Below are 13,323 nucleotides of genomic sequence, written 5' to 3'. Positions count from 1 at the left end.
TAGTCTTAATCATGACCTTCTGACCTACTTTCTTGTTTTTGAAAATACAGTATAGAAATTTGGACCACATGTAGAACTTTTGATACAGACTTCAATACTCATCTTAAATATTATTAACATTGACGTGCTGACCTACTTTCATGTTTTTGAAGCTTCAGTAAAGAAATTAGGACCACCTGTATATTTTTTTTTACAGATTTCAGTTCTTACCTTGAAGAATCTTTACAATGACCTTCTCACCTAGTTCTATTTGTTTTTGAAACTTTAGCAATGAAATTTGTTCAAGCGAGCAATCAATCTCAGGTGAGCGATATAGGGCCATAACGGCCCTCTTGTTTTTCAAATAACATCGGTCATCATAATGTATAAATACTTGCTTTGTATATGTATTTGCTCAAATTTGGCAACATATGTTCTGTTTTTGTTTTCTTCAGAAAGACGCTTAAAAGAAGAAAGACGCTTGAGAGAAGGTATGTTTGTTTTCGCTCACCTGACATTCAGGTGAGTCTCTTTGGTCATACTGTGTACGCCGTGTGTCGTTGTTTGTCTTTGAGTGCGCTGCATAGTGTTTCCGTAACAACTTTACTGTTAATACCCTAAAAGTCACAATTTCGGCACAGTCCTATTTTTAAAAACATATTCATAATGATAACTATAAAACGCAGATAATTTTGATAGAGGTAATCTAAGTCCATTATTTCAAATAGTAGACAATTAGAGGCCACGCGTTTTACCTGATCTTGATGAAATATTGTTACTCTCCTGCCCTTGTGTAACGCTTCAGTGATTAAATACTTTTATATGCCTCTGTACATGTTATACCCTATCCCTAGGTATCATATAAGAACCATGATCATGAACGGGAAAATACAATAACACATTTCAATCGCGAATTTCTCAATTAAAACGTGCAGTTCGATAAATATGTACTATGGATATTGAACAAGTGATAATTTATCTTCCATTGTGTACCGGTCACACTTCTTCAGTATTTCTCACCTTAGAGGAACAATGCGTAGTTTATAGTTTCATCAACGTTACATAAAAAAACTTTGATGAACTTCCCTGTACCGACACAATTACAGGTCATATGGCGACTTTTCAGCTTTGATGGTGGGGGAAGACCCCAGGTGCCACTTCGTGCGTTATTTCAACACGAGTAGGCACCTAGGTAGAACCATCGACATTCCGTAAGCAAGCTGGATGATTTCCTCATATTAAGAATCCAACGCCCCAAGTGAGGCGATGAGGGACAAGTGAATTTAAGTCAGCGGCATTAACCACTCCGACATGGAGGGCCCCAACACTTTTTATTAATTTTGATGAACACAATATGTTGGATTTAAAGCCAATGTCTCTAATGAGATTCAAATAAGAGTTGATAAAAAAGGAAATTAAAATGTTCTAGAAATTAATTGTAATGCTACTAACACATTTTAACATGTGAAGATACATCTCTGAAATTGTTAACAACCCAAGTATTGTGAAATAAACATTATTGCAAATAAAAGCCTGACACTATTTGTGAGTTTTCACTGTGAAATACACATACGTTACTCAGTACGTAACTTACTCAAACAAATAATTGTGTCTACTAGCTTTATCTTAGATACCCAATATCTTGTCAAAGTTCAGCTTACTCATTAACTGTTCACATTCAGGCAAAAATTAACATGAATATCTAAAGTTCCATGAAAATGAGCTAAGGAGGTGATTTTGCAAACGAACTATTTAAGAAACATAATGTTAAAATAAGATCACTAACGATAACGTCTTATTTTGTTCTAATATTATATGTTATATAATTTTCAAATGTCATGTACTTATAATAATATCCCCTCCCCCTCGTTCCTAAATTTTGAAAATAAATTTTTTTAACCCAGTATTTTTAAAGTATAAGTAAAATTTTTCAATTGGTAAAGATATATTTAAAAGTAAATTTTTTCCCTTAAACACTTGTAAAACGAATTTTAAAAGTTTTGTTTTGTTTTTTATTAGGTAATATTCCCAAACCGACTGTGACAAAACAATATTCTTTCAAAGTTTAAATGATTATTTTTATATGAGTCCTTTGGGGAAGCACAGAATGAAAACCAATAAAAAAATACAGTTTTGGGTTTTTAAATTGATCATAATCTCCAATGCCCTGAAAATAGAACTGATCTTTACGGGGAGACTTTCAAATATATTTTCAAATTATTAATTATCACAAAAGCAATCTTTAATTGCCGAGTGGCGGCTGTGAAATCCTTTTAAACACAGAATAAAAACAAGAAAAATAATGCAGACCCTTTTTATTGATCTGTTCATGGGGTAGTGGAAAGGAAACTTCCCCACCCCCTAGCACCGACTTAAAGCGGAACACATTATTTTTATTGAAGGGAAATCCTTACCCAAAAACCGAAAATAGAACGATATGAACCCAAGTCTGGGGAGACGTTTGTACGACCGCAACACGGTACTTAACGACTGCGGTTGTGGTAGTTAATAGAATGTATATGAAGATCATCTAGAAGCATAGAATGCAAACAATTAAAGTAATAGCGCACTCAGTTTGAGTCGCGCGGACTAACAGTAAAAATGCCTATGATAGTTTTAACTGTGTAATGCTTACACTGCGTTCTGTCAAGAAATTCCTCGAAGCAACATGAAGAAATTTCGCTTCTATAACACTATGTTCGGTACTCCGATTAAGGACTGCTTATTTCTCGGGAATATTTCCTGTTCATTCAGTTTTTATTCCTGATACGTCTTTGTAAAGTCATCTTCGGTTTTCATCAGTTTATCATTCCTTTTCTCAAATTTGGAGTTCGATGCATCTAAAAACCATTTTTCGAAAATGGTGACACTATTACTAAACGCCCCTGATAAAACCAGTTTCGAACATATTTAAGACAACCATTGTAACAAAAGGTAAACATCAAAATGTCTTGATTGCTAACTATGTTCAGTTTACAAATTTTATGAAGATTGTTCTGAAGAAGTAACTTGCATTAAGTGTTAAAATAACAACAGAAATGTGATGTGACAAACCTGCCTCTGTAAAAGAATTTATTGATCGTAAGATTTTTCAAAAAATACTAGCCTTGAGAGTGAAGATCTTGTAACATATAGTTTACACATCCGGTAGAGACTTACCCTTAGCCCTCTTTACACAAGGGAAACAACATGTTTATATAGTGAAATTGATGAGTGAACACCGTTTGTTAATCCTAATCCTGTCCATGTTATATCAGTGCGATGGAAAAGTAATCTATCTATGTTAAATGTTATGCATAATAAGGGTGTCATGCATCAAACAGTCCTGAAATCGATTTCTTTGATTTACTCATATTTCTAGATACTTTTCCTACACTTTGAGGTAAAACGTGCATACTTTGCATGAAGTACTAGGTCAATAGCCACTTAAGCTCACCGTAAAATCTTAGCGGAGTTGTCTCTATTTTTTGTCAAGAATATTACCCGTGATCATTTTTTTCAGCTCAAATAACATTTTTTTCCGAAAAAGATTTATTTTTTCATTCTACGTACTTTGATGCAGATAACTACACATATATCTAAAATAGATAGTTCCTGCTTGAAGTTTGTACTTGTAGTTCTACTGCCTACATCCGGATATTCTGTTAAAGTGATTTCATGAAGTGAGATCAGGTTTCGTTATTAGAGAGTTTGAGATTTCAACCTTCGCCTTCCCCTTCAACGTCTCTCATATATATTTGGGGTAAAACGTCACCGATATGCGTGTATTTTATTTATATCAGACGTTGCTACTAAAGTTTTCCATGTAATATCAAGTAAGCCCAAGACTTCGCTTTATTACTATGTGAAATAAAAAGCTTAGTTTCAGGATTTCTGCTTATTAAGTTATTCGATTATCCATATGTATAATTGGACTAAATTTGATGCGAAACACGATCAATAAGTAAAAGAATAATGAAATTTTGTTTGGCTTATGATTTTAACTAAATACATTGAATTGAACCTGGAAGTATGAAGTTATCAATTGATTTTGAGAAACTTTGAGATTTTGTTTAAACTTTAACTTCTACGGCATATTTGCGTCCTCAGGCGGTATTGATTATACCAGATGGGCCTTTTTGTCGTAAGAAGTGAAGTTTTGAACGTCCGAAGATGTGATATCACGAAAGTCAAAACTTCAATCTTTGTACATATACTCTGTCCACATACTCGGCATCAAAGACTGAAATCTGGATGAAGGCACATGGCATGACAGTCATTTCACTTGAAAAATGAATGATAACGCGCGATTATCATTTGGTGGAACATTTTATTTTAACTTCCAAATAAAATCAATCCGTTTCTGTCGGACACTTAATAAGACAATAACGTTTAAATTATAAACATAAAATGGTACTAGTAAGACGGAAATTTTTTTCTGAAGTATCAGACAATTTCAGATCTATGATATCATGATGCGAGAAGTTTCCTGTTAGCCGTATTGGATAACTCCATTCTTTACATGCACGGACCCAGAGCCTGGCAGAGGAGCATTGTGGGTCAATCCCCCTTTGATTCTTACATTTTACATAGAAACTCGGTGTGACTACCCCCTCCCCCCCACGCCATGAATGGGTGACCCCTCTTTAAAGTTGGTATCCCTCTAATCAAAATTCCTATCTGCACATACTTTACTTATGAAATAGTATATTCAAACAAATACGTGTATATGCCCACATGTTATTTTGTGCGACAATTTTCGTCTCCACCTAGCAGTTCTTGACTGTTTCGCTAGACACATGGTGACTTGGCACGATTATATTGTGTTGTCTGAGAGTTTGGCATTGTACAGAGTCAAACTGAGTGTCATGATGCCAAAACGTATGATATCAAGAGAGTATTTTACATTTGTTTCAAATCGCCTGTTAAATGTATTCATAAATTGCGTATATTGGCTCATGTTATAAACATATCTTTTAAAGGGTTAGGTTTTCAACAGGTACAGTCTACAAGTAAAACGCGTCTTTTAAGGAATTCGATGTACAAAGTACCAATTCAAAGTAAAAAAATAAAATTTAAGAAACACTATGAAATACTAGTCAACAGCCTTTTGTGTTTGCTTTATCTCATATATTTAACTTAACTTCAAAGTATATCGAGAAATGCATTTGTAGTAGTTGTAGTCTCATGTTTTTGTTTAAAGAATATTAACTGTAATATATTTCAAGAACACCATCAACAATAGAATACGTTGATATGATTATCATTTTTATTTCCTCTCATGTATAATTTACAATCGTGCATTGTATACTGACATCATTTTATATAAAATGACTTTTTTTTGTAATCGCACTAATATCCATGCGATGATTATGTTAGCTGAAATGTTTTTATTTAATTTTTATTTTTAAAACCTTTTGTAAAAGTCCTGCAATTTCGGACAATTGATATCAAAATGCACGAGAAAAACGATCATAATTACAGATAAATTGAATGGGCGGATTAAAAGAAGTAAGGTTCATTCTAAAGTTTGAAATCTCAAGGAATTTTAATCGAACTTCAACTTCATACGTTAACTTCGCAAGAGACGTTGAAGGGGAAGGCGAAGGTTGAAATCTCAAACTCTCTATTATCTTCGAACTAAGATAGATTTGTTTCCAACATAATTTTATCAGTGTTGTTTAATTTTTCAGAGGAAAAGACTTTTGGTGCATATGCTTACAATCTGTACAGAAAGGCGCTTGAACAAGGAGTTGAAGAGGACTTTTCAATTTGAATAAATGTAGTGGGAAATTTTGGGCAAGGTAAAACTTCACTAGTAAACAGATTGATTAGATCAAGTATTGAGAGTGTAGAAAGTACAAATGGTATAGATATTATGCATTATAAATGTCAACGGGATGCAGCTGGACTTATAACTTATAAGGCAAATCCGGGTCTCGATACGTCAGATATCGCGAAACGAATACAAACGGCGTCAATTGCAGAAAGACGAGAGGAAAATCAGCCAAAGCCGATGCCAACCCGCTTTAAGGAATTCTTGAGAAAGCCTTTTCAAAAGAAATACATACCAAAAGACATGTCAGCAAAAGAGAGACACGATTTTTTACGAGAGGTAAAAAAATATGATGCGGAATGCTGCATGGATGGCAAAACTAATACTTTCGATATATGGGACTTCGGCGGACAGTACGTATTTTATGCAACCCACACACTGTTTCATAGCAGAAAAGCAATCTACCTCCTCGTGTTTAATTTATCCTGCGGGTTAACTGCTATTGTACCAAACGACGATGAGGAGATTTGCGCGAACATGGGAGAGCGGACAATGGAATACTACATTCGATTTTGGGTCAACTCAATTCACTCCTTTGTTGGAAGGAAAGATGGATCAGAGCCTAAAATCATACTTGTCGGGACGCACCTTGACAGCTTGAATGGAGATGCTTCGTCCAAACATCGACAGGCAACAAAGTACTTCGAAAATATCAGAACAATGTTTAAAGGCACACCGGCAGGTAAACATATTTCCCAGTACGACTTTGCTGTAGATAACAGAAATGGTCAAGAGGACGCATTTGATGCTTTGCGAACAATACTACTTTGTGTTGGACGAGAAAACGCAAAATCGACCAAAATTCCTGCTAAATGGATACAGCTTGAAAGATCTTTGTTCAAGTACAAACATAAAGGGATTGTAGACATGGCAAAGATTATTGCTATTGATTCCGAAAGTGAGTACCCACTGAGCACAACTGAACACGTCAAACTATTTCTGAAACACAAACATGATCAGGGAACACTCTTCTATTTTGATGAGAAACCAATATCAAGCTATGTTGTCCTTGATCCACAGTTCCTTATCGATGCTTTTAAATGTCTTATCACAGCCGATAGATTTATCAGAAATCTGCCTGAGACGCATGATTCTTGGTTGAAATTGAAAACAGAAGGAAAACTGGAAATCCAGTTGATAGACAAAATATGGGGTACTGCTGCAAATGAACAAATTAAGACACATAAGGAAACAATACTTTGGTTTCTTCAGAAGCACCGCATTATATCAGAAGCCATGTCCTTCAATGAAACGGAAGAGGTTGCAGTTGGACTTGGCTGGTATATTGTTCCGAGCTTATTGAATGATCACAGTCAAGCTGAAGAGATAAAAGAATTTCTGAAAGGAAAAAATCAAACCAAAATCCAATTCGTGATTTCATTTGATAACTCATCGATCGTGCCGACAGTATACCAACGACTTACTGCAGCCCTACTCGGAAAGTGGTCGATATCAACATTTAGGGAAAAGAAACTTCTTTTCGAGAACATGTCCATAGTACGGCTGGATATAGAACATGCGGGAATTATTGAAATGAATCATAGACACATACATTTGTATGTGCTGAATCTATGCCCATCACGAAAAGTCAATAACATGATTCCGGACGCGTTTAGGCGCTTTGTAGAATCAGTCATCATGTATGAATTCCGAAAATACCAGCGGGATGCAGGGAACAATGACCTACCATATGAACGTGGATACACATGTAATCATGACAGTCACGATATATCGTCCTGCAAAACTATTGAACTATATTCCCAGCTTGATGAAAGCCCCGTCATACCATGTACGGAATCTGAGTCGCATGATATTATAACTAGCGCTGCTAAGGCAGAATGGTTTCAAGGTACGGAAAGATTAAAATTCTTACCGCAAGGTACCATTTCGCAACAAACTATTTGCAAACTGTCGCAATATATTGGTGGGGATTGGGAAATACTTGCAACGGCGCTAGGAATAAGCCGGGTCAAGATTGAACACATAAAGGCCGACAATCCGTTAAGCACAGCCTTACAAGTATTTAGGATGTTGTGTGATTGGCGTGAAATATTTCAAGAGACAGCTTCTATGTACACTCTTGTTCAGGAACTGCAAAAATTGCCAAAAGTTACGGTTGACTGGGACGGAATCAGAAATATTGTCGACGATCTAAATGAAACCGAATGGCCGCACACACAGTAAATGTGCACAACTGGACTAGACACAACTGGAAAATAGTAGTTATAAGAACCTTCAAAACAACAGAGTATAGACAACTGTCCTGTCTTTATGAAAGCATTACTAAAATTATCATCACATTTGAGTATTGTATCTATGTTCTATGTGAAACAGCTGAAAAATGGCCAGATGGCTGTTTGATATACACCAGGAAAATGACGAGAATCGCATCTGGATTCGGAATAAAGGTGTTATGGCGATAGGGTGACATTATTTATGAAATATCACAAAACACGGACATGTTAATTCATAAAATACCTTTAAAAACAAACGTTGTCCATATAGACAATTTACGTTCCTGAATAAGTACTACAGAAACCTTTATAGATAATTCTATATTGAAATATTCTAGATGAGCTGTCTGAGTTTATGTATCTTTCAAAACATTTATATTGCAATTAATCATATTTTATTTACGTCACTTCTAGGATTGACCTAAGGATGGTGCAGTATAATGATAAAATTTTTAAAGCAATACATAGCTGAAGTTGTATATTTGTGTGATACAGTCTTTACATAAATTTGTATCTGTATCTGTGCATGTAAACAGACGTATGCATATGAGCGTATTGGCCCTTTTATATAAAAATCCCCGTAGAGTGAATGTTTTATTGTTTTTTCCTGTTCTAATTTTTTAAGTCATTTCATCACTTTGGCCATTGACCTGATATAGTTTTCCATTCAAAATAATTTCAGTTGCAATATATATGGTGCACTAGTAGCACAACCCCATTGTACTGTTATAGTTAAAAGCTACCTGTAACATACACAAGTGTTGAATTTCAAAAGAAAGTGCTGGAAGGCCAACTACTACTTCCGCGAGCTGACATGGACTCGTGAAATGAAACTTGTATATAGATCGTGTTTGTTATTGAAAAGCTGAATGTGACGCTCATATATTGTACAATGTGCGTTAAAAAGGAAATTTACATAATTTTATCTATGTTTCTAGACTGACATTAGTTAGATATACGTAACAAATTTTGTAACGTAGCATTTATTTTGAAACCGTCCTAAAATATTTTAAATTACTTTATGACATTAAGCGCATAATATAGAAATATATGTTGTTAATCAGAAGCTTTGAATACAGCCATGGTATGACACATAATCATTCGTTTTATGACTTCAACCATATTTTCAAAACTCTCAAACATTTATGTAAATGTCTAGAAGTTTTAGATGTACGAAACAAGAATAAGGAAGGAAAATGATTAAACAACCAACATTACTGCGTTGTCCTATTTAAGAAGAATATGTAATTTGTGTCTATTAAACAGTACACCTTAAAATGATTAAAAGTATAATATTTTATGATCCGATTTTCTTAATATTTTGACATGTGATTTCCAACATGCAGCTTCGATAACTTATTTAAATATGCCTCTGCTATTTTTCTTAAGCAATAACTTCACAAAATGAAAACGTAAATGCTCAAATTTGGTTATTTCTACAAATGTGATACAAAATAAATGTATATATCACTAGTTTGCAATTACATACAGAATTTTGATATGGTATATAGGCCGGTCAAAAAGGTATGGTATTGGTTACTTTGAATTAATTGAATATTTATCTCTTCGTCCTAATTAAGATGAGCTAAGATGTAATTGTTTGTCGAATAATACATGACTATATTTTATATTTTGTTCCTTGCTGAGGCACCAAAGGTGTTTGATGTATTGTAAATGATCTTATTACATACCTAAAAATATTTTCCATTGGGTTTCAATGGACCGCGATCGTGTAATATTTTTCCATATCATGACGTGGAACGCTTTCATATCGGACGTGGAATGTTTTATTAACGTTGTAATGGAAAGAATCGCGTGACGTCCATGGCATCCACGCGCACGTTGCGTCAACAAGTTGACGTCATTTTCACAGAAAATATTAATGCGCGTCAGTTTGATTTGTTTATTGCATTATCGGAGAAACTAGCTTCGTATTTTTCTTGTCTTTCGTTACAGAACGATAATTTAGATATAAATTAATCATTTGATAGTGGATATGTAATTAAAAGGTTGTTTACTTTGTATGTGGATATATGCACTCGTTCTTCCGCGGATAATATTGCCCTCCTAATGTCGCGCAATATTACCACTGCAGAACTCGTGCATATATCCACATACAAAGTTAATAACTTATAAATACAAAAAAAAATGAATTTTCAGTCTGGTTTAAGTCATGATTTCATTTTAAACTGTAGTGGCTCTTGTATTTGTATATACATTAACTTATTTTTGTATTGTCTAGGTCACCGTTCGTTATTTTGAAATGTAGGTACATTCTAAGAACTATTTTAATTGGGATTTGAAATCCACCTAGTACCAGGTCCGTGAAGCGGTTTTAGTACCAAATAGGAAAATACTGTACAAAAAAAAATAAACATTCCTCTATGAGACTGTCTGTAGATGGATTCCCCATTTCACAATGTTATCTGACGTTAAACTGTTTAAAGAAAGCTTATTAGGCAAACATAATCAATTTGTTAAAACGTAAAACGAAAGCACAGAATACCGTTTTCAATTGAAAAAGTAGTTAGAGTACGGGTTTCAGATAAATAATTACTACATGTTTTTACTAAATATATATTCTGTGTTGGGTTTAAAGTTATATCGACCAGCTGTTAGGTCATATCGCGTATTTTTTAGATTTTGGTTGTAAGGCATACCTGGGGTATTCTTCTTAGCTTTACTTTAGGAACGAACAGACAAACAGTTAGAACTGACATTCCAGAAGCTGTCTGAATTGCTTCTATGAATCAAATTTTCTATAATCAAAAGCGATTTCGAACCGTGAGGAGCAAGTGATTCGAAGTCAGTAAACATAACAAACCGGCCACGGATATCCCTTTATGTCAAAAGAAACTAAAATCAAACACCTTTGATTTTCAAATCTTTGATATTAAAACATTCGGACATATTATTATTGTAATAACTTTTACACCTTGGTTCAACCCATAAAGGGCGTACCGTTGAAAATTGGTTTGGCGGTGGCTGCAAAACGCCTCCTCGTACTTGGACTTAAGGTTGTTATATCTTCTGGTCCTTTTGGATCATGGAGAACATTTCATTTTACTATAATAGAATTCTGCTTAAGCTGGTGCTAGGGGAGCAGCACATTTCATTACCTCTCTTGAACAGATTCAATCAAACCGAGTCGGTTATTATGTTGCTTATTGCTTTTTATGCTTCCAAAGGATCGTTTCAGAGATTAAGTTATTTAATTCCATCAAAACAGAACATATTTTACTGGCTACAATACCATATTTTCTTTAATTATGTTTTGTAAAGCAATAATCAACGTTAAAGTATTGTTTCACATTTGTATAAATAATTCATTCGCTTTGTCTCTCTCTGTATATATATATCACAAGAAGGAGACAAATATATGTATTGTATGTTTATATTGGTTTACGTAGCTTTATTTTGCTCAGATTGTGGCAGGCTTTAAAAATCATTCATTTTAGTTATTTTAGTTTATTTCTATTAGCTTAAAATTAAGTGTTGCGTAAGAAGTAGACTTTAATGTAGACGTTATTGAAATTAGAGGTAGGTGTTGTTTTCCTTTCATAAAAATTGAAATAATAACATAAATTATGTATTTAGTCTCTTTATACTTAACCATTAATATTTGTGGAATATTAAGAATGCAGTATTAATTGACGGAATGGTAGATCTTTATATATATCTTAGACTAAAGCTGGAAGTCTCTAAGTTGCATGTAAGGCATACCTTTAATGAAATAAGAACGTTTAAATTTCTATTTATATGACTATTTATGCCAAAACATCAGAACATTTAGTTACAGTATTTTTGTATGTTGTTTTTGTCTCGTAAGTTTTAAAGTGATTTTGTTTATGTATACGGTATACAGCATCAGTTCATTTTTGATCAGTTCGTCGTTTTACATTGTTTGCACTTCCCACGTGTAACTATTATTCATCTGTTTATTGTAGTTGTTTAACAAACACTGTTTAGCGTATATGAATGTAAATGTTCGAGTTGGGTATTATATATATGGCGTTTTCTTTGTGATACGTTTTGTTACAAATGATGTAGCTGGGTATTTGTTGATATTTTGTATTAGAAGAAATATATATGTGGTTTGTGCACAAATATAGAAATCTTATTTTAGATATATTTACGTATAATCCTACACAATGTAAAACACATAAGATTATGTTACAGTTAAATATTTCACTCCGAAACAGATTTTGTCTTCAGGAACAGGAAATTTTGTTCTCCATGTTTTCTTATACTTTTGTTTCGTGCAACGGCTCTCTCTCTCTCTCTCTCTCTCTCTCTCTCTCTCTCTCTCTCTCTCTCTCTCTCTCTCTATCTCTATCTCTCGATGTTAACGTAAAACAGTTTGCTAGATTTGGCTTGAAATGGCATTTAGTGTAAGAATCACGCGTCGCTTTATTTGGTCGCCTTATTCTTCAACAATGAAAATTGGACAGCACATTTAATCCAATTTCTAAGGTATTTAAACATATCTTTTATAACACAGTAAAATCTCTATTAGTATAAGTTTTGTTTTTAAAGTATGTATATAGGGAGTCTATCCTTTGATCTTGTGAATATTATATACCTGCAATGTTTCAAATCTTGTGGTATTGAGAGCATTGATGGTAAAAAATACATTTTTTAAAAACACGCTGAAATGTTACAAAATGCATTTTTGATCGTCACCTATGCTCAATACATGGTAAAATGCTACAACTTATTGACTAAACTTAACCAGGGGCGGAGGAGAGCGGGGTGGATAAGGGTCCGAACCCCAAGTGTCTGTGATTATAGCTTGTCGTATAACATTATGATATGTTATGTATGTCTTGTAAACCAAATGTGTATTGTACCATCAAGCCATTAGGAAATGAACGTTAACTATTGAACACAAAATAAAAGAAATTTAATAAGTTTGAATAATTTCTGAAGTAGTGTCAATAATGTGGTATGTGTTTTATTCTCAAATATAATATTAAAAAAAGCTGAATGTGACGCTCATATATTGTACAATGTGCGTTAAAAAGGAAATTTACATAATTTTATCTATGTTTCTAGACTGACATTAGTTAGATATACGTAACAAATTTTGTAACGTAGCATTTATTTTGAAACCGTCCAATGTACAGTCAATAAAATCTGAAAAGTAGATCCCTCGGAAGGGCCGAGAACATAGCAAACACTGAAAATTGCAGACACAATTTGATTGAGTCTGTTCCTGAGCAGTAAAGGTAAATGAAACACTGCCCACGCCCCAACACCGGCTTAAGCAGTATTCAATCTTCAGATCTAAATGAG

At 33.9% G+C, this 13,323-nt stretch overlaps 1 protein-coding gene across 1 annotated transcript; it reads left to right on the top strand.

Moving 5' to 3' along the window:
• Positions 1–334: 334 nt before the first annotated feature.
• On the top strand, positions 335–11,445 carry LOC123544070 (uncharacterized). The gene is made up of 2 exons (XM_053525633.1): positions 335–470; positions 5,652–11,445. Exon 2 carries the CDS (start codon positions 5,837–5,839, stop codon positions 7,976–7,978), a length of 2,142 nt encoding a protein of 713 aa, XP_053381608.1. The 5' UTR covers positions 335–470; positions 5,652–5,836; the 3' UTR covers positions 7,979–11,445.
• Positions 11,446–13,323: the final 1,878 nt, after the last annotated feature.

This window comes from Mercenaria mercenaria, chromosome 15, assembly GCF_021730395.1.
Source record: "Mercenaria mercenaria strain notata chromosome 15, MADL_Memer_1, whole genome shotgun sequence".
NCBI lineage: Eukaryota > Metazoa > Mollusca > Bivalvia > Venerida > Veneridae > Mercenaria > Mercenaria mercenaria.
This window is presented reverse-complemented; position numbering and strand designations above follow the sequence as displayed.